Genomic DNA, 22123 nt, shown 5'->3' with positions numbered 1-22123 from the left:
TTACCTCTGTGTCATTTTGACTGTCCGCCAGCGATAAGTCCTCTGAATGCAACTGAGGCTACAGGATAAAGGTTCCGTGTAATGTTTGGACCATTGTACACTTTTATATATCTGCAGGAACCCTGAGCTCCTCAAACATTGGGAGTACTACGGCCTGCTCAAGATGATGGTGAAGACACCTGATGAGGACACCCTGAGTGATCTGCTGTGACACGCCAAAGAAGTGTGACTTCCTGTGAGTCTGATTCAGGATGCAGGAAGGACACAAATCACACCCAGATCACGCACCGTGCTGGGTATCAGTCCAGGCCCGGCTGATCTGATCCACAAAGTCACCGCCTGTATTTAAAAAATATTTCTCCATGAAACAATACAATAAGAGAAACTAAAAATAAATAAGAACATATATATTTAAAAGACACAACAAGCAGAACAACACATACCCTCTTATATGTTAGTATAGTTGGTATTAGTTAGTAGTAGTACTAGTATTGTGCAATAATGTGGTTACAATACACAGTAAGTGACGAATAAAAGAATGGAGGTCTGGCCAAAAGAAAAAAGAAAAGAAAAGAAAACATGAAACAAGCTTATACATGATACATTAGTGGATTAATCCAGCAGTCTGCATGGAGCGCTGCTTGTGGTGTGAAAAAGGTGTCATCTACTGGTTTAGAACAGACCTTTTTCAGGTTCAGTTCCATTCAGGTCAGACAGAGTCAGGGTGCTGCTGTGCTGCATGTTGGCTCACTGAACTGAACCTTAGTATCATTGGTAAGACCTGTGTTTACATACTGTTTCATGTCAAAATGTCTGCTGTGAAAAAGCTCTATTGATCTGTTAGTTTCTGGATTTGTTCAGCTAACTGTCAATAAAGTGCACTTTTATTTTAGGGAATCCAAAAAAAATCTGGACTTGTGTCAAATAGTGAACACTATTATCTGTCTTGGAAAATGACATGAAACAATGTGTTACAGCCTTTATTTAACATATATTGGACTACCTCATTTTGATAAATATCTGCACATTTAAAATATTCTGCACTGTGTAAACATTTGCACACTACCTAACCAAAACATGCACATTCCTGCACATACTGTGCAGCTCTTTTCATTTTAAAACATAATGTATATCTATATTTTTTTAACACTTGATTTTTTTTTTAATCTTCCTCATAATTTTACTTAATGTTTATGCACCAATTACACCAAGACAAGTGAAAACTTACTTGATTCTGATTCTGAAATATATGGGAAGTCATTATTTAATACTATAAAAAGCTTAATATTAAGCAATATTAATACTGGCCTTCTGGCTTCAAAGGGTTTTACAGGCTTAATGAATTTAGGCAAAATGATAAAGAGAAACTTGTTAAGAACATTTGATTCTAGATGTCAGCACAAATTCCTGTTTATCAGTAGCTCCAATCCAAGAAATATTATGAGCTTTCAAAAGCCTACATGATAAAAACCTCAGCTGGGCCTCCTCCTCCTCTCCTCTGAATGCTCTTTGTCTGAATTTGTTTCAAAAGTTCTCCCCAGTGAAGGAGAGGAGGGCCAGGCCGCCCTAATGGGCTCCAATTTGTCTCTCTCTCTCTGCAGCTTTGTTGCAGGATAATAGTCAGACATGCCTCAGGTATTAATTGGTAGATTTCAGTGATTTCTTCTGATTTTTCTTTTCTCTTGAACTGAACACAAAATGTGACACGGACAGAACATTTTCTTGCTTTTAGTGAGCGCAGAACATTTTTATTTATTGAAGAAAATTGTTTTTGTTTTTTGCAATTTCCGTTTAAATTTTGTAATTTGGTTTGTCATATTTTTACATTTTCAAAAAAGGCATGATTGGAAGTTCACATATGGGTTGTTATGACTTGAGTCCACCATCTTTGCAGCAGTCTATCTGCGTCTGAGCTTCAAAAATCCTTTTAGGCTAAGTGCGTGTGCCTGGATGTAGGGACTGATGCAACAAATAAGCATCAACTTAAGGAATAAGACCATCTCTGTCCACGAGACTCCATCATTTTCCATCTAACAGCAATCTCACATCCCCCTTCCCTTGACTCGTGCACTCAGGTCTCTCTCTGTCTCGCCTATTTCCTTCTTTATTTTGATCATACCATCTTCTAGTGATGACTAAATTATGATTAGATTTAAGGATGTGCAGTGCTTTCATCTGTCTAGTGCGTTGTTTAATATTGCCCCCCTAACCCCTCTCGAACCGCCACCCCGACCCCCCAAACACACACAACACAATAGCCATCTACCGCGACTCACTCACCCGCTATTGAAGAGCAGAGTGGCTGCTTGGTTCCCATGGAAACAATGTGTGTGTGTGTGTGTGTGTGCGTGTGTGTGTGTGTGTGTGTGTGTGTGTGTGTGTGTGTTTGGTAAATGTTTCTCCCTCTCTGAGATTAAGTTGGATCTGCACACACACAAAAACACAGGTACATTTTTAAAAAATGCAAATAACGTGCTCTCCTCTAATGCAACATGTTTACTGATGCAGCGCCAGCCTGCTTCGGTGCTCTGAGATACAAGAGGACAGAAGTATCACAAACTTACATCTCCATTTCAGTGCTGGTGTAAATCTTTATATGTGCTGAGAGGTCAGAACAGGGCAATAACTGAAACACATGCAGGTCTCTCTCTGCTTTCTATGTGTTTGTTTAGGAGAAAGAAAGGTGATGTTATTGCTGCTTAATTAAAGGATAAGTGCACAATATATCAGGTCTGTCTTAAAACAATAGTTAGGTGTCTATGCAGACGCCAAAACAAGGTTTGCTTGCTCTGATAAGTCCTTCTGTACATATACCAAGTGGCAAGCTCCGTGGCTGGGGAATGAAGCCAAAAATAGCATCACAGATCATTTCAGTCTCCATAAGCCATGTTAAAATGCACAGCGTCACACATTTTTCATAAATCATAATAGTACATTTGTGTCCTCAACTCTTCCCTTCACCCACAAAATAAATACTTAAGGAAAAAGAAAAAAACAATGCACTCTGAGTGCAGGACAACACACTGACAAACATATAATACATGTACACTTCTTCCTTACACCAAACTGAACAATCAATCAAATCTAAATAAAACTAAATTAAAAGAAAAAGGAAAAAAAAAAACAGCACATATTAAACATTTTAAAGATTGGGGGTCATGTATGGATTGCATTATGGAATATGCATATGCAATAGTATTATCCATTTTCAAATGTTAAAGGAATCGGTATTCTCATCAACGTATGCACAATGGGTGCCAGGTCTCCTACACTGCACCTAAACTGTGGAACTCACAGATTTCACAGATTTCAAAACTACGATTTTAAAACTTCATCATTCTAACTGTAATAACTGCACCTTATTTCATTTTATTCATGATTTGTTTAAGTTATTGCTGGCCAACTGTCTCATGTAAGTTGATTGTAACGTTGTTTTATGACTTCGTTGTTGATTGTATGTTTTTGATACGGTGTAAGGTGACTATGAATGCCATGAAAGCACCTTTACATTAATATATCATTTTATTATTATTATTATTATTACTGTTGTTGTTATTATTATTATTAAATCAAGTATGCATTTCTTTCTTTGTGTTTCTTTGGATGGTGTTTCAGCAACATATCTTTGAAGGAAAAGTGAGGTTGGAATTCTCATTGTGTATCTAATGGATGGATAAAAATGGGAAACTTTTCTACTTTTAGATAATAATGTAATAATGTTAGCTTTGTCTTCTGTGTGTGGCGTCACACACTGTTTGTAGGAGGAACAACATCAAAGCTGCAAATGTCTTTTTTCTTTTATTTCGTTTTGTAAATTATAATTCTGTCATCTGCAGCAAGACTTTGATATTTTTCTTCTTCACTTTCTTTTCAGCTTCTACATCTTTACCAGTTTTTCAACAAATACGACAAATTTAAAAAAGAAAATCAGCAAGTGTATACATTTTAAAAAACAAATCCAAGAAATTGTGACAAGAAATTAAGGCAAAGAACACTAGTACTATAGACACTAGAAAATATCTCTATCCAATAATAGAGAATAACATAATCAGATTTTTAGTGAAGCCAATATCTTGCTGATCTTCTCATTACTCGAATTGTGTTTGTGTATTTGGAGCACATTTGTTTGTTTTTTTATGACACGTTGATTTCTGTACACCGCGTGTTTGGTGTCAAGTGAAATCATGTATTACTTAATTAGCCTTTGTTCTATTTATTTGCATCACGTTTTCATCACGTCATCAAGTTTTATTTGCTTTTGTTTTCTTAAAAGACATCTCCTCAGATTTAAAATTACACTCCTAAATGGATATAAGAAATGTTAGATTCAAGATGGATAATTTAATGAGAGAAGCTGAACCGTGACATTTTTTTATTATTGTACACATTGTTCCTTGTCAAAACCTGGAGCCTACATTGCCCAATGAGTGTGTTAGCAGCGTCTAATTTAACGTTGAACAGCGAGCTGAGCAGTAGTCTTGTAAACTCACATTTCTCCAACTGCGCACCTCTAGACAAAGGATAAAATACCAAGACAGAAAACTTACTTAACTTCAAGTTTCCTCAGAGTTTCATAGACAGTCTAACTTTATGAAACATTCTTCTGCTCCATGACAGATGACCATGAGAGGATGATGAAGAAGAGATGTAGCTGTTGTCCTATTTGTTTGAATGTTTCAGGGTGGTGGTTGAGCAGCTTTTATAAATGATCTGAAAACTCACATGTGGAGTCGGATGGTGTTTGACATGAAAAAAGCTATTTCAGATTTATCTGGATTAGCATGGACACGTGTGCATGTATTTGATATTCATTGAACAGCACAATACACAGTCCTCAATAAATGTGTGTGTGTGTGTGTGTGTGTGTGTGTGTGTGTGTGTGTGTTCAGCCATGGCACCACACGTCTCATTCACACCTAATGATTGCAGCCTCTCACTGGCAGCCATATCTCCTCCCAGACTAAATCCAATTACCGTGGACAATAGAAACCAGCTCCAGGCTCAGGACTCCATCAGCTCCTCTGTGCTGCTGCTCCCTGCTCTGAGACTCCTGCTGGACCCCTAATCATGTTGAGGGTCCACAAGGGCCACAAAGTACACCTGTACACGCACACACACACACACACACTCACACACACTCACACACACAGATACAAGTACAAAGAGAAACACAAATACAAACATATATCAAGAGCAAATGCAAACAAATCAAACACACAAACATGCAACAGTCTACAAAGTTAATATATAAACAAGAAGGATAATAGAAGAAGAAGAAGAATGAAATGCAAGCAAATATAAACAAATAAAACAGTAATCCAAATAGCAATTTAAAGTAAATATACAAACACAAGCACAAATATACATAGACACATGCAAACTTGACACTGAATATTACTAAATTCCAGATAAACTGTTCAATATTTACCTGAACAATATTCTTATTCTGTGAAACACATTTTCTGGCACCACACAGTTCACTTGTCAACGGCTCCATCTTGCGGCATAAACATGAAACAACAAGTCACTCTGGATGGACCTCAGGGACGATCAGTCACGCAAAAGAGGTGTTAGGATCTGTTCATTCTTGACCGCTGAAACAGGAAACTGTCTTGCCTCAAGGTTCATTCAGTAGCTGCTCTGGAGCTTTCAGCACAGTTTGCTCTGAGGGGGTCATTCTTAAGCCAACATGGAAAAAGTCCTTAAAGTGCTGAGAAGACTGAAAGAGACTGAAAGCTCCAGGAAAGACTGGGGTGATTTTGTCAGGAGACATAAAGTTGTTTAGGTCTTTAAAAGAACGCACGCATTTTAGTACGTTTAGGATCTTTTTCACAGCAGCCTTTTGTCATGAACTAGTAGGGTCAATGCAACAAGACCAATTAAGTGCAGTAGAGCCAACATGAACCTTACTTAGTATCATTGATATCAAAAATATCAGTGATGCCAAGAAAGATACCAAAGGTTGTTTTCTTGGTTGGTTTAACCACCTTCCTGAAATCTGCAACCCATCAGAAGTATGTAATGCTTAAATATGATCCAGTTTGACACATCACTCAAATAGTTGGTGGTGACTGAATTAGTGTTTTAATGAGGAAGATGTTTTCCGGTTTTCCCACTGATGTCCTCCGGCTGCTCTGCATCAACTCTCTGCGAACTACAGCTGCTGTTAGCTAATGTTAGCTCAGTTTGTGAGTTTCACAGCCACTGTAGATTAACCTTCATCCTTAAAAAACGAAAGGGTGTGGTGAGGGGCATTCAGTTGGCTCCAACTTCACTACTAGATGCCACTAAATTCCACACACAGGACAGCTTCAATTGCAAAATTTGACCTGTGCCAGTATGAAATGGCTGTTCATAGACATACTTTTCTTTTCATTCATGCATTTTATTTCCTCACACAGTGACTCTCAAACTGGTGGCACACAAGCTCCCTCTAATGGTACGCAGAGCAATCGATTGAATAGAATTTAAAACAATGTAAATACTTTTTCCCATTATTCTATCATCTCAGGATAACATTTGTTATTTTGAGATAATAGTATGATATTTACCAAATTAATTCAATTAAAAAATTGAGAATACAAATTAAATTAACTAATTATATAACAGAGATGAAATGTATGAATGCATGCGTCCGTACAATACACAAAAGGTCTATTTAATTACCCAACATTTCATTATTTTGTTCTACATTCTTGTTGATCTTGGTGTATATGTATCAAGCAGCAGAGAAGGACTGTAACAAAGATGGCGTGCCTCTAGTGACCTGTGGCTGTTCAATGCACTGTTCATAAAAATAAATAAAACTATAAATGATATTAATGTAAATAAAATATTTGCCATGAAATATATTCATCCTTGCAAAATATGTGTTTTGACTTGAGTACATGCAGAATTATCCTTGAGTCAATCCCACATGAAGAATCTGTTTGTCAAGATGGCAGAATTTTATACTTCGATGCAACACTAGTTTAAAAAGAGATACTCGATATCTCTTTTAATTTATGACGTCACAAAAAGAAAGGTCGAGGCTCAAAATCATGTTTTCTTTTTCTTTTTAAGTGAACAACATGCACACAGTGCTGCTACAGGAAAAGTCTGAACACATAATGATGACCTGTTGGTGCAGCTTTGACAAACTGTTTAACTGTTGGATTTGAACTTGTGCTCAAGAGTAGTTTGCAAATTTGATCATCTGTGTAAATATGCTGTCATCCCTTTAGGCAACAGCGATCAGAATAATGTAAAATAACTAAAATAACTTAAAAACTAAAAATAACTTGCTTTATTAAAGCAGAAATCATTGATCATTGTTATTAAGTCCACTATCATCTCCTGAGCATCACTGACCTTCAGGCTGAGGTTGTTGTCTTGACACCAGCAGGTCAGGTTTCTTTGCTTCCTTCAGATCAGCGATCATGCTTCACTGTACATGAAAGCTCATGAGTGAAGGTGATTTACTGCAATAAGGAGCTGTCCGTTGTTACGAGAATTTTTAAGGAAGGACCCTTGAATAAGGAGGACTGGATTCAAAGTTTAAGTTGAATTTATTATTCTTGTACAAGAAGGAGCGTTTAACAGTGCAACACACAAGAGGGTTACAGAGAAAAGGCTCCCTGAGGAGCTCTGACAGTTGGTTCTTATACATTTCTTAAAATGGGCTGTCTCAGACACCTCCCTCACTGATGAGTCTGCTCAACAATGAATATTATGTATCAAAATGACACTTCTCAGGACTGTTTCTCACGTCCTTGTCTCTCCTGTCCTTGAACTACTGATATCTCTCCCTGCCATCCTCAGCAAAACACAGTCCAAATAAGGGAAGTGCACGAGACATGCAAAAAACAGGAAACACACATTATATGATCAAAACATCTGAACCCCAGAATAAATCCTCATTTTTATAACATCAGTAATCATAAATCACAATCATTTTTGTTTGTAATCAGCAAGCACGCAGATCAACATCTGCACCATTGTCCATTACAGTGTTTGATCTGGTAAAATCCAGATGCGATGTTAAATGACAAAGCAACTGCTGACTGGTGGATTTGAGTAGACTGAGCTCAGAATATGATTATTTTATTTTTTTACAAACACTGATGAAAGAAAAAAGATGAATGAAGATGGAGAGTTGGCAGGAAACAGACAATCTGATGAGTCTGTACAGGGAGTGAACTTGTCCACACAGGTACGTCTGAGGCGGTCAGCAGCTGGAACCCGTGACCGTCCAGGTGAGACGCTGCACTGTGCGCATGCGTAATGACATCATCTGAAAGATTCCACGGTTGCTATGGTTTGTTTTCAGGCGCATCTTTCTGCAAACTTCATCATTTCCAAACATTCCGAGCGACAGACAAGTCACAGAAACTATCACCGCAAAACTTTTTCATCGATCAACGATTACCGGACCTTTTTTTCTCCCTTAAACGTTCCCGACAAGCGCGCCGACATCTGAGTACACGACCCTGTGCATGGAAGACGTGAGATTTATTTATTTTTTTCAAATTCTTGTTGTTTTCAATGTATTTTACCATCAATTCACTGATAATCTGTTAATATCCGCAATTTTCAATCTAAATTCATAATTTTTGATAGACGTTTGATTATTATTATTATTATTATTATTATTTTGACAAAGCGTTTGTAAAAACCCAGAGGTGTTTCCTCCGGGTTGTGTCCATGTATTCATGTAAACAATATATATTCCTTTAATCTGTGCATGTGTGAAATAATGTTCATATCGTGTAACATATGTAGTGTCATTTTCTCCACTAATAACACACTTTGAGCAGCAGTGCAGTGTGAAGAGGTTTGCAACACATCACAAAACTGTTGTTTTCAAATAATGCCGTGAGAAACTGCTCCTATGAATTGATTAATGATAAAAAAAAAAGATGTTATAGAAGATACGAAGGCTGCTATTAATCCGTAAAGGAACATTGTAGACAGTTTATTGAAAGTCTGACAAGAGCAGGTAAAGTCACAGAGAATGTTTAAAAAATCGTGTAATGTAGGAAAGTAATAAGAAACGAACATTTGAAAAAATACAATGATTATTATGAAGTTGACAGAATCAGAAATACTTAATAATTAAATTGTTTTGTTACAATACTCCAGGTAACAACATATGTTAAACAAGTAATCATCTATTAAGAAGAAAATATAAATATATATATGAACTTATATATATATATATAAAAGATCAAATTTACAGTTAAATAATGTGTATAAATAATAATGTGAGTAAATAAGTAAACTAACCCACTCACTAAGTTTATGAATCTTTTAACTGATGGTCAAAAGTCTGGACAAAATGTCCAAATTTTCTTTTATTTATTTATTTTTATTATTATTTTCTACATAGTGGATTAACACTGGACACATGAACATGACTATGTTTCATATTTTAGATTCTTTAAAGTAAACACCTTTTTACTTTGACAGCTTTGCGCACTCAGTTGATGCAGAGGATTTTCTTTCCTCCTTCATGCATTTGAAGTATTGAAGTATTATTGTATTTGAAGATGTATTTGAGACCATCAGTTGGCGTACAGTAAATAGCAGTTTGTGACTGCTGTAGTAATCTATATTATGGAAGAACCGCTCAACTCATGAAGCCGACTGAGCCGATGCTAAGAGTGTGTGAAGCTGTCGCTAAGCAGAAGGTGGCTGCTTTGGAGAATCTAAAATATAAAACATATTGTGCTTTGATTAGGCTTATTTTGTTCACCACATATGACTTCATAGTTTTGATGTCTTCAGTGTTAATCTAGTGTGTATAAAATAATAGAAACATAAAGAAACACATGTGAATCAGAAGGTGTGTCCAAACTTTTGACTGGTGCTGTATAAACATATCCTGCTAAGAACTCTGTGAAATGAATACATTTCATCATTTACTATTTGTCCTGCTAATAATGAACTATGCTTTTACTTTTGTGTATTTTTGATGTGCTGCAGAATTATTCTATTGTGGTACTTTTAATTGAACAGCAGCAGATGAAGTCATAGTACAGCACAGTGTGTTCATGCGACATGTAGCAGTGGTTTTAAAGGTGTATCTGTCTTTGTTTTCAGATGGACCCGGTTCCGGACCCTTCCGGTGCTGCAGAGCTGGTGCCCCACAGGACCCCGGCACCAGCTTCTGGCAGTGGTTTCTCTCCCTCTCACTCTTCCTCTCACTCTTCTTCCTCAAGCTCCTTCTCTGGCTCTCCCTCTTGGTCTCTCCCTCACTTTTCCCCTCTCCCTCCCCCTATCTCTCCCCTTTCCCCTTCTTCTCCCTTTTTCCCTAGCACTTCTTCTTTGAGCTCTTCCTTGAGCTCTCCCCCTCACTCTTCCCCCGGATATCTCACTGGTTATTCCTCTGACTTTTCCTCTTGCTCCTCCACTTCAGTGTTGGAGGAGAAGCAGTGGATTCTGGTGCCGACTGATCATCCTACGAGGCTCATCCTGAGGCGCTCAGACCAGAAACCCAGTGAGCCACTCCAGCCTTCCTTTGTGAAGAAGGTGTGTTGAGACGTTTGACTGGTGCTGTATAAACATATCCTGCTAAGAACACTGTGGAATGAAAACCTTTCAGCACAGTGTGTTCATGTGACATGGAGCAGTAGTTTGAAAGGTGTATTTGTCTTTGCCTTCAGATGTACCACCGCCTCACCTGGACGTCTGTTCCTGTCCCGGGCCCTACCGGACACGGCGTCCCACGGCTGATCCTCCGGAGGACCCTGTCACTAACCTCTTCTCCCCCTCTCTCTCCCCTTCTCTCTCCCTCTCCCCCCTCCTCTCTCCCTCACTCTCTCTCTAGAGAGAGAGGGGGTTGTGTGCGTTGGATAACGAGGTGGGTGGGCACCACTCTCATTCCTTCTCTGTCTCCCTCTGTCTCTCTCTCTCTTCCTCTCTCTCTCCCTCTCCCCCCTCCTCTCTCCCTCTCTCTCCCTCTCCCCCCTCCTCTCTCCCTCACTCTCTCTCTTCCCCTCTCTCTCTCCCTCCCTCTCCCCCTCACTCTCCTGAGCCACAGTGGGTGGGGGCATTGCGGAGCATCATGCTGGAGAGAAGACGTGCTCGCAGTGAAGGTAAGTCACCAGGTAAGTCACCAGGTAAGTCACCAGGTAAGTCACCAGGTAAACGATTGTGTACTAGGAATATGTTTTAACTGTTAAACTGAATTTATTTGATTGGATTTGATTGAATTGAATTTTTGATTTTCTTAATTGAATGTGTTTGAATTTGTGTTGAGGAGAGTATTTTTAACCTTGCTGTCCTCTCTTCTCCTCTCTTCTCCTCTCTCTATCTATTTTTGTTGGAGGAGAGGAGAGTAAAGGAGAGGACAGCAATGTTAAAAAATACTCTGGAGGAGACAAGAGGAGAGGAGAGGAGGAGAGGTGAGGAAAGGACGCAAGGAGAAGAAGAGGAGACAAGGAGAGGACACAAGGAGGAGAAGGGGAAAGGGCATAAGGAGGAGGAGGAGAGGGCAGGAGAGGAGAGAAGGTGAGGAGAACAGAAGGAGAACTGAAGGTAAGTCACCAGGTAAGTCTTTTTGAGGAGGTGAGGAGAGGAGAGGAGAAGAGGAGCAGAGGAGGAGCAGAGGAGACGAGGAGAGGAGAGGTGAGGAGAGGACACAATGAGGAGAAGGGGAGATGACAGGAGGAGAGGAGGTGAGTCACCAGGTGTACTTAGACTTGCGTGGCTTAATCTCTGAGACAAGCATATGCTACTGGCAGGATCAACCAGGTACCGCTGGAGCTGGGTGGGTCCCCAACAACCACCACCACCACCACCACCACCACCCCTGGAGGTGGGTGGGTGGCCGGTGACGGGCTCCGTCGTGGGACATGGAGCCCATTGCTGGCCCTTCACGCTGGCCCTCCCAGCCCTGGAGGGTTCGGACATGAGGAGGAGGAGGAGAGGGGAGGACAGGAGAGGAGGTGAGGAGAACAGAAGGAGAACTGAAGGTAAGTCACCAGGTAAGAGATTGTGTATTAGAAATCTTTTTTAACTGCTGAACTGAATTCATTTGATTTGATGCGAGGATATAACTGATTTAATGAGCCATTCGCAGTTTCACTGTACCGGCCGTGTGTACTTAGACTTGCATGGCTTAATCTTTGAGACAAGCATGTGCTGCTGGCAGGATCAACCAGGTAGAACCCCAGAATCAGTTATTCCAGAATCAGAATACACAAAGGACAGGTACGGCAGTCACACAGCTGCAAGCAGGCCAATGTAGGAAGCCATTTAAGTTGCCTCGTTTTGAAATGTGTAATAAAATAAACAATAGAATAAACTGGCCACGTGACTGTTGTACTGCTCCACAACTCATGAATTTGTTTCGCGCCTCTCATCCTCTCATCCATCCATCCATCCGCCATCCCCCTATTCTAGAAAACTCCCGTAGTGCTATAGAAATGCCGTCTACTGTCAGTCTGGCTGTGTTTGTTTTATCAATAATTCAATTACTGATGATCAGGAGGAGAATTAGAATTGCGAGAGAGAGAAAGGAGAAGATGCGCTGCTCTTCTAAGACCAGCAAGGCGTCGTCAAATTGTGACTGATAGCCTACTTTTTAGCGCCTTTTTAATTAGAGTCGATATCATTTTCTTTAATTCTCTGAACAATAAACGATCCTCCGTCAAACTACACCCCCTGCTGACTCCCTGCTGGAGCTGAGCATAGAGCCAATTGGTTTTCATAGCCTACCACAGTGCTTTTGTCAAACAGTGGTATTGTCACTTTTCACTCAGCTTTTAGTCACACACTGTACTAACCATCATTAATAAATGGCGAATTAAACGATCTATGTACATTTTCTGGATCTGCAGCGTTTGCCAGAGTTGTGGGCAGTATTGACGGCTGCCACATCCGCATTAAGCCACCAAGTGCTGATGCCCAATGTTATTTTAACAGAAAACTGTTTCACTCCATACAACTCCAAGCAGTGTGTGAGCACCAGTGCCAGTTTCTGGACATATTTGTTGGCTACCCTGGCTCTGTCTATGATGCCAAAGTTTTAAAGAACAGCCCCCTTTACGTCCAGAAGTTATACCCACCTGAAGGCTTCCAGATTCTCGAAGATGGTGGGTATCCCTGCACCTCAGAACCAATCGCCCTGATCACCTCTTACATGGAGCCTGTCAGAAACCCTGTTGAGGCTCAGTTTTTTTTAAGGTCTTGGAGGTGAAGCCACACTTTGCCTCAAAGTCATCGCTTGTTGTGCCATTCTCCACAATCTCTGCCTGATGATGGCGGCGATCAGGTCCAGCCAGATTTGGCATGCGGAGAACGGCTGCGTGGTCGCATTGTTGCTGCTGTTTCAGCACCAATTAACAATCCTCCAGGTCTGCAAGACCACGATTATTAAGAGACAAGAAAGATAAAGAAATCAAATCACAATCAATCGTTAATAGGTTAAAGCTTAGATGTTATTCATGTAAATAGTTTCAGTAGCCTTTGATCTGTTTTTATGTTCTCTATAATTTTGTTTGTTCAAATGTTCATATGTTATAATTTAGTAGTTAAGTTCATAAAGAACTGTATTTCAATTGAAAACAAAGTGAGACATGTATTTCCTTTTTGTTATTTATTAATCTAATTTACATTTTCTCAACTATTTTTTCAAGGAGGTTCAAAAGCCTCTCCTCCCTCTCCTCTGCCCTCTTCTCCTGCCTCTCCAACAGTTCTAAAACTGGGTCACGCCGCTGTCGCTTTGGTGGAGCTGGCTTTTCAGACTCCGAGTCCTGCTCAGCATCCTGACACTCTGGCTCTGGTGGCACTGAATCAGGGGAGGCTGATGCTGAGACTTGTTCTCCCCCCAGGCTGAGGCAATAAGACAAGGAGGCAGAATAGAAGGCCTCCCACCTATTGCCTCATCCATGAGGGAGAACCACTTCCAATCCCTGGCAGTAGACTCCCCTGACTCAGTGCCACTCCCTGTTGGTGGCTTCCTCAGCTCCTGCACACATTGCAATATACACACATTTTGTCAGTACTGTCAGTCGGTGAAGTCAAGCTGGGTTTTTGTTCTGTCTTGTCATTTCCTGTTTTATTTTGAAAAGTAACTCACCTCTCGTTTCAGGTCACTTGCCCTTCCTCATGTGTCACCGGTCTGATTGTCTTCCCTGATTCCCGATTGTGTCCACCTGTTCCCCATCATCTCCATGTGTTCATATAGTCTGCGTCTCCCTTTGCCTTGTTGCCAGTGTGTTTCGTCCCGTGCATCCACCACAGCCCTTGACCCAAGTCCACAGCCCAAGTATTTCTTCAAGCCTGTTTTCGCCTCAGCGTGTCCTCCAAAGAGTGATTTTGCTTTGTGTTTTTCATAGTTCAGTTTAGAGTTTTTCTAGTGTTAGATTTTCAGTTCCCTTTGTTTTTCCTCCTTAGGAGTGACTTTTATTTCTTGCCCTTAGATTAGTCTGCCTCCAGTTTTAGGAGTGATCTTTAGTTTAGCTGGGAGAGGGATCCCTCCTCTGTGGCTCTTCCTGAGGTTTCTTCCACCTTTTTTCCCTGTTAAAAGGGTTTTTTGTGGGAAAGTTTTCCTCACTTGAACCGTAGTCATAGATGGTTTAAGTTGTACTTCCTCTGACTGGAGCAATTATTTTGTTACCTTCCATAGCCGTTTATTTTGCTCTCCTTATAGCCGTAGTTTTCATAGCTTTGTCATAGCCTTAGTAGTTTTCATAGCCCGTTTGGTTTCATCACTTTTGTAAGAGGCGTGCCTTGCTGCCACTCAATAAAGCCTGCTGGTTTTTGACACCATCTCTGCACCTGAATCCTGTGTCCTAGTCTGGTTCTTGACACATTTGATGTGTGTAATTACTGTAGTGTTCGTTTATAATGCTAAACACAGTGAAGAAAATATACAAAGGTAAAAGTCACTGTACTTCTATGCTTTCACAAAATAGAGCTGTAGTTAATTATGATGCATCTTAACCTTGTATGTTTTTTTTAGGTTTTCCCACTTTTTGGTGTCACCACACCCGTCGGCCCCATTTCTTTCAGGATAGCTCTAAAAATGCAACGCGTACAGGATGATAAAAACAACAATTAACCTATCATTAATGCTGTCAGTACCAAATGCTTATGATATTTAGTCAAAAGTCTGTCATTTTACAGTTGTTCTCAGTTTTCATCTTAATAAGATACGTCACTGCTTCACAAGAATGAAATAACTTTTACTCACTCAGTTTTCCTTCCTCAGGCAGATCAAAGCTGCCACATCCTCATCGGTCCCTGCGAGATTGCTTATTTGACACTTGAATGTAATTTCGCTAACGTTACTTATTAATTATAATAGGCTGTAGTACATTTTTACTACAGCTTAACATGAAAAACAGCATTAACAGTTACCTGTAGTACTGACCTCGGTCGCTAGCCATGATTGGTGCCGTAATGGCTTAATGCGTACCCCACAGTAAGTTTTTAAATAGTATTGCATATTGACAACCTATTAACAACCTGTTTTAAACCTCGGAATCAAACGTTAAACTGAAAAATACTTACATTTGTACACAATGCATGATGGGATATCCTGCTCCGATTAGTGACCATTGGATGTTCACTACATTTGCGGTGAATTGTGGGATGTATGCAGTGCACTATATAGTGGACACTAAACATTTGGACACCACTACAAAATGGCGTGGTCACTATATAGTGCACTATATAGTGGTTAGGGAGTGATCGGACACAGCCAGAGAGGAATTAGACCGAATGGAGGAGATGGGGGTCATAGCCCGTGTTGAGGAACCAACAGAATGGTGCGCAGGTATGGTCCCTATCGTGAAACCGTCAGGGAAAATACGGATCTGCGTGACCCATCTAAACAAAAGCGTCATCAGAGAGAGACACGTCAAGCTGGAAGGTGCCAGAGTTTTCACAAAGCTGGATGCTACATCAGGCTTCTGGTACCATTCCATAAAGACTCAATGCTGTTGACCACGTTCATCACACCAGAGGGCCGATACTACTTCAAACGCCTACCCTTGGGTATATCATCGGCCCCTGAACATTTCTAAAAGAGGATTTCTCAGCTGATTGATGGCATTGATGGAGTCTTGTGTCATGCTGATGATGTCCTTGTCACAGGAAGGGACTGAGCAGGGCAGGATGACAAGCTGCACAGAGTCCTGCAGAAATTCAGAGAGGCTGGGCTCACAAATGCCAGTTTGCCCTGTCAGAGATCCGTTTTCTAGGCCATGTCATAAACAGTCAAGGCAGACACAGATAAAATAAAAGCATCCTTGACATGCCTGAGCCGCAGGACGTGTCCGATGTTTGGCGCTTCATGGGCATGGTGAATTTTGTGGGGAAATTCTCGCCATGCCTGCCTGACATAACAAAGCCCATCCGTGACCTGTTGAAGACAGAAAACAGCTGGACATGGGGACATGCTTTCTGTTGGGGTGCCCATCATAAAGCATTCCTGGAAACAAAGAAAGAACTGGGGTCAGAGACAGTGTTAGCCCAGTACAGTCTAGATCATGAAACTATGGTTTCAGCTGTTTCCTCTTCATATGGACTAGGAAGGGTGTTGACAGAAAAACAGCAGGATGGTGAGTGGAGACCGGTCGTCTTCATTTCCAGAAGTCTGACAAAAGCCAAATCAAGATATGCACAAATAGAGAAGGAGGCTTTAGCTGTAACCTGGGCCTGTGAGCGCCTGCGGGGATACTTAAGTGAACACAGAAGAGATGTGGATGAGCTGCTGCTACCTTACTGGCCTGGAAGGTCAGTCCTGCACAATGGAGGAGGACTGCTCATGAAACGCGAGAGGCTCATAATCCCTGAAAGACTTGACATCCTGCACAAACTACACCAGGGCCATCAAGGTGTCAACAAATGTCTTGCTAGAGCAAGGGAGTCAGTCTGATGGCCAGGCATCACATCTGCTGTGAAGCAAATGGTTGAAAGATGTGGGGTCTGTGCACATGAAACCCAGTCACCGGTGGAACCTCTGCTCACGACTGATCTGCCAAGCAGGCCATCAAATCAAATCAAATGAAGTTTATTTGTACAGACCTTTACAATAGCCAAACGTTACCCAAGGTGCTTTACAACAAAGCCATAAAACAATACATAACAAATAAATACAATTAAAAGTACTGTAGTGCTGCAGCGCTGCAGAAATACATAAAAAGGAGCAGACAGAATGAGTACACGTGAGAAGCAGTACTGCCCTAGTCAAAATTAAAACGCTGATCTAAAGAAGTGGGTCTTAAGCTTCGAATTAAAAAGTCAGAGATCAGTAGTGGTGTGAATGTCAGGAGGCAGTTTGTTCCACAGTCTGGGAGCAGCAGCGGCAAAAGAACGATCGGCACTGTTTAAATCTCGATCTAGGGACCTCTTACAGAAGCTGACCCAAAGAGCGCAGGGCCAAGAGGGGGCCAAGCTATTAATGGTGTTAAAAACAAACAACAAAAGTTTAAAATCAATTCTAAAACGGACTGGAAGCCAGTGACGACAGCACTGGGGTAATGTGTTCACGCCTGGACGTGCTTGTTAAAAATCGGGCAAAAGTTGAAGATGAGAAATTGAGGACTGACAGAGGCCAACGTAAAGGGCATTGCAGTAGTCCAGTCTGGAACTGATAAAAGCGTGGATTGCCCTCTCGAGATCCTGCCGACTGAGAAAAGACTTCACTTTGGCCAAGAGACGGAGCTGAAAAACTGAGCACACATTTTCGGGGTGAGTATTATACTAATACTTACCTCAGTGCGTCATGTGGTCTCGTTTTAGGACCGCCCAAAAAATCCTGAACTGAAAACTAATGAGAAACTGTTTAACCCATAGACATATAAACATAGACGCCACATTGAGCGGGTTGGTCGTTGGTCGCGACCAACGACACACACACACACACACACACACACACACACACACACACACACACACACACACACACACACACGTGTGTGTGTGTGTGTGTGTGTACACGTTAGTGCTCTTTATTCAGAAAACCCTCATGTCACATCTACATTTCAGGATCTGGTTATTATAGGCACAGATTAAATGTTAAATATAAATATTTCAATATTTATCATCACAGTAACAGTGTTACACACATTAGTAGCTGTAAACACAAAAATACATACGTTGGTTTGGTGCTTACATAAGGAGTAAACATTTATAATCATCACTTTAAAAGTTACATACGTTGTTTTTGGTGCCTGTTTGTTTCCCAGATATATTAGTGTGTGTGTGAATGGGTGTATAAGAGGCATTAACTTAAAGAACTTTGTAGAAAGGCGCTTTATAAAGTTCAGTCCATTTCCTTGTATTAGTTTGCCGGCAGATCTGCCCGAACCAATATGGCGGCGACGTCGACGTACGATTCAGCACTCAATGCGGCGTTTATGTATATATGTCTATGGTTTAACCCTCTAACTCCACATTTCAGCAATATATCATCAAAGTCTTTACACGTGTTTTCAGCAACTATTTTACAACATATTTATTGTCTTTCGGAAGAAAACACTAAATCGCCTTTACACGGACTTTAGGGAACGGAAGTTAATTGACTTCGGCTCTGCAGCGCATTGGGCGCTGAATTTTATTTTGAAAGTTCTCACCGGATGTGCTATGTCGGGGCTCTGACGTTTATGACGGAGGCAACATGGCGAGCACCGGCAGAGTGACCGTGGACGGAGGAGACATGATGCGTTATTCTGAATACACTCCTAAAACAAACATGAGGAGCGACGCGGAGATCGACAGACGGCTGGTGAGTCTGTGTTCACACCGACGTTCACCTGTGAAGTCTGCGTATGTAACCTTAGTGACCGCTAACGTGACAGCACGTCGCTGCTCCGCTTACGTCAGGTGTGTCACTATGAGCCAGCTAACTCACTAAACTAAAGTAAGCGCTGAGTCATGTTTCCCTTGATACATTTGATAAAACGCTGCGTCACCTTTCAACGTGAAGCACGCTTTATTATATAGAGACCGTTTAAACCTGCACGTGACAAGCAGGAAAGGTAAGCAGTGACGTCATTCGTGGTGTTTTATGTACACAAAACGACACAACTACAACGACGTCACTTGACGTCATGATATTTATATACGTTACATGTTAATTAATGTCAATGTCACGACCTCTTATCATCTCACATTTATATTTAACATATTATGATGCACACAACAGTCTGCCATTGTGGATAAATGTTATTTCATACAAGTTACTTTGAAATATCACAATCAGTTATCATGACATGGCAGAAAACATTAAAGAGCAGGGGTCTTCAAAGAGGGGTCTGTGACCCCTAGGGGGTCCGCAGAGGTACTGCATGGGGTCCACCAATTTTTGTCATAATAATTGACAATTTTCACCAATATAATTAGTGAAAATTAAAAAACATAACAAAAATGATATTGAGTAAACTGCAAGCATTAATATGCAATAATACGTTACTCTTGACAAAAGCTATTACTATTTATATATTATTTATAAATGATTATTTACTTTGTATCAATCATAAACACATATAGGCTAATAACCCAGCGTATAAATAGGTTAATACGGTAAAATAAAAGGTGAATAAAGTAGTTTGCAGTGCAGACACACTTTGTTTGTCTCTTGTCTCGGCTGAAAAAAGTTGAAGACCCCTGTTAAAGAGTATTGCTGCAACAGAATCCATGCCATCATAGTTGGCAGTGATGTAGCAAAGAAACATCTGGATATAAAGGAGGCAAAATAAGTCATTAAAAAAAAAAATACTGTCAATTTAGAGAGAAAATTATCATTTTCAAAAAATGAATAAATTAATATCCCACCTTTATAACCCAAAAATATCTGTTAGCCAGTTTTCCTATTGTGTCTGTCTTTCTTTTAATACAATATTTGTGGTCTTTTTTCATCGTATAAGAAGTATGTCTGTCTTTTACACTTGGATCCAATTATAGGTGGATTATTATCAATCCATCTAACAGTGTGTGTTCCTTGGCAGCAGATGTAAAAACACAGCAGCTCATATATACACAAGGTGGATAAGAAATGACTCATAAATAAGAAATACATTGAAGAAAGTCATGAAGTCATGCTAGTGGTTAAAGAGTGTGACAGCTGTTGGAATGAAGGACCTGTGGTAGACTCCTTCCTACATGGTGGGAGCAGCAGTCTGTTGCTGAAGGAGCTGTTTAAGGCCTCCATAGTCTCATTTTTTTAGGCTTGCTGCTCAGACAGACTGCACACAGAGCTGCACTTCAGGTATCTGTTATATGACTAGTCTAACCCAGTGTGTTGTATTTTGGTGACAGGGAGGCACTCTAATAGCAGTCGGTCTTGGTGTGGCTGCTGCAGGTTTTGCAGGTAAGGATAGTTTGATACAAGATCCATAATCATCCGAGATAGTATTACGTGGAGCTGTTTCATGCGTGTGTTTGATCCACAGGGCGCTATGCATTCCAGCTGTGGAAGCCTCTCGGACAAGTCTTCTCTCAAACTGTCAGGAAGATGCCCACATCAGTGAGTGATTAATTCATTCATATCCAGTCCTATTCTGATCAATTTGACATGTATCTTTACAGTTTGCTATATTTGCAAGCATGCCCGCACTTGAAGGGTCACATATTCTCTGCTTTTTATTATCCAGATAAGTAAGTCACTATCTGAAAATATGTGTTCTTCTATCTGACATTAATCAGGTCAAATAACATTGGTTTGATGTGGTTACTAACAAGGATTCAGGTTAAACCTGACTTTTATTGTGTCATACAAATATTGTCCAGTGTATGTGTAGAGGAAAAAGTTCACCTTGACTTAAAGTTCTAACTATAAAGAAACCAAGACTGCCTATAGTCCTATAGTCTTTGTGCTTTGTCTCTGTATTGTGCTCACAGTTTTTGTTGTAGCTGGTTTAAAATAAACAGAAAGAAACCAGAGAAAAACCCTGGCATTATTTCATTTCTCTGATTTCTGGGGGTAAATAAAATGAAGCCCGTCCTCAGGTTGAGATTATTGGAAATCAATGCTCTTATGATGAATGCCTCTCTGTCCCCACAGGCATTCTCATCATATTACAAAGGAGGTTTTGAACAGAAGATGTCCAAACGAGAGGCCAGCCTCGTTCTTGGCATCAGGTAAATTTTAATGTGTTCTCTGTCAACACACAGCGTGTCTCAGTGCTCAGAGGAAAGCAGCACTCACATTGATGTGTCATTTTTATGTCCAGTCCCGTCAGCACTAAGGCCAAGGTACGTGAGGCCCACCGGAGGATCATGGTCCTCAACCATCCAGATAAAGGTAAGCTTCAACTCTGATACTCAAGGTGACAAAAACAAAAGTCAGATGTCTTTAGACGTCTTTTTAAGTGGTGTCTAAAAGTTAAAAATCACAGAAAGTCAAGTTGTTACTATATGTATACACATTCTGTACTGATTATTAAGGATATTAAACTTTGCGTGTCTGTACAGGCGGGTCGCCGTATCTCGCAGCAAAGATCAACGAGGCCAAAGACCTTTTGGAGAAGGAGACCCGACGATGACCTGTGCTGAACACGTTAAAGACTTCCACCATGTTGTGCTTGATCTCAGCTCTGTAGTACTGCTCCATTGACATAGACTTCAATATCCAAAAATATATTTAAATAAATATACTTTAATCATTTACTTCTGAACAAGGTTACTTAGCTTATCTTAACATATTATTATGTATAAAATGTGTTTGTCAACAGAGTGAAGGATGCTTGAAATGACTGATGAATTGAGGGTATGGGTGGGTAGAGTTGTAGAGTTGCCCTCTAGTGGAAGCTGTCCCACATCAGAGGGAACAGAGCTGCTGATGCTGGATTCATGGTTTGCAGAGTATACAATTTTATGTGTACAAATGTCAGTGTACAAGGTATTATGTAATAATGTAATCTATTTAAGGACCAATAGAATAATAAATTCAAATATTTCAGTGTTCAAACATTTTTCAATAAACGTCATTTGAAACAAACAGTAGTTGCGTGCTTGTATTAGAACGAGTGACTGCCGCAGATTGTGTGGGCAGGTGGTTAACTCCATGAACCAGTCTTTGTGTGAGGTTTAAGTGTTTGGCCTTCAGCTGCTCAGGAGTCGTCCATGTTTTAGTAATTTCCTGACAGTTAAACCTCCAGATGATTTTAAAGTTCTGCTTTTAAAACTCTTT

The 22123-nt window shown here is 40.4% G+C and overlaps 2 protein-coding genes and 1 long non-coding RNA gene across 3 annotated transcripts in view; 1 reads left to right on the top strand and 2 right to left on the bottom strand.

Moving 5' to 3' along the window:
• The window catches only part of LOC104923588 (pleckstrin homology domain-containing family M member 3), a 36359-nt gene extending 36302 nt beyond the window's left edge, over positions 1-57 (bottom strand). Inside the window, exon 1 of the mRNA XM_027291230.1 lies at positions 5-57. The gene's annotated coding sequence lies outside the window, so the exon portion shown is untranslated. The remainder of the gene's footprint in view (positions 1-4) is intronic.
• An 88-nt stretch (positions 58-145) lies between these two features.
• Positions 146-5113, bottom strand: LOC113748160 (uncharacterized). Its single transcript, XR_003464172.1, has 3 exons — positions 4975-5113; positions 2281-2424; positions 146-339 (listed from the first exon to the last, which is right to left on the bottom strand). It is a non-coding gene; the product is annotated as an uncharacterized LOC113748160 (long non-coding RNA).
• A 13485-nt stretch (positions 5114-18598) lies between these two features.
• Positions 18599-21931, top strand: dnajc15 (DnaJ (Hsp40) homolog, subfamily C, member 15). The gene is made up of 6 exons (XM_027291027.1): positions 18599-18718; positions 20251-20302; positions 20385-20458; positions 20996-21072; positions 21165-21235; positions 21406-21931. Exons 1-6 carry the CDS (start codon positions 18611-18613, stop codon positions 21474-21476), a joined length of 453 nt encoding a protein of 150 aa, XP_027146828.1. The 5' UTR covers positions 18599-18610; the 3' UTR covers positions 21477-21931.
• The last annotated feature ends 192 nt before the right edge of the window (positions 21932-22123 follow it).

The sequence above is a fragment of the Larimichthys crocea genome, chromosome XVIII, assembly GCF_000972845.2.
Source record: "Larimichthys crocea isolate SSNF chromosome XVIII, L_crocea_2.0, whole genome shotgun sequence".
NCBI lineage: Eukaryota > Metazoa > Chordata > Actinopteri > Sciaenidae > Larimichthys > Larimichthys crocea.
Note: the sequence above shows the minus strand (reverse complement) of the source record. Positions and strands in the feature narration are given on the sequence as shown.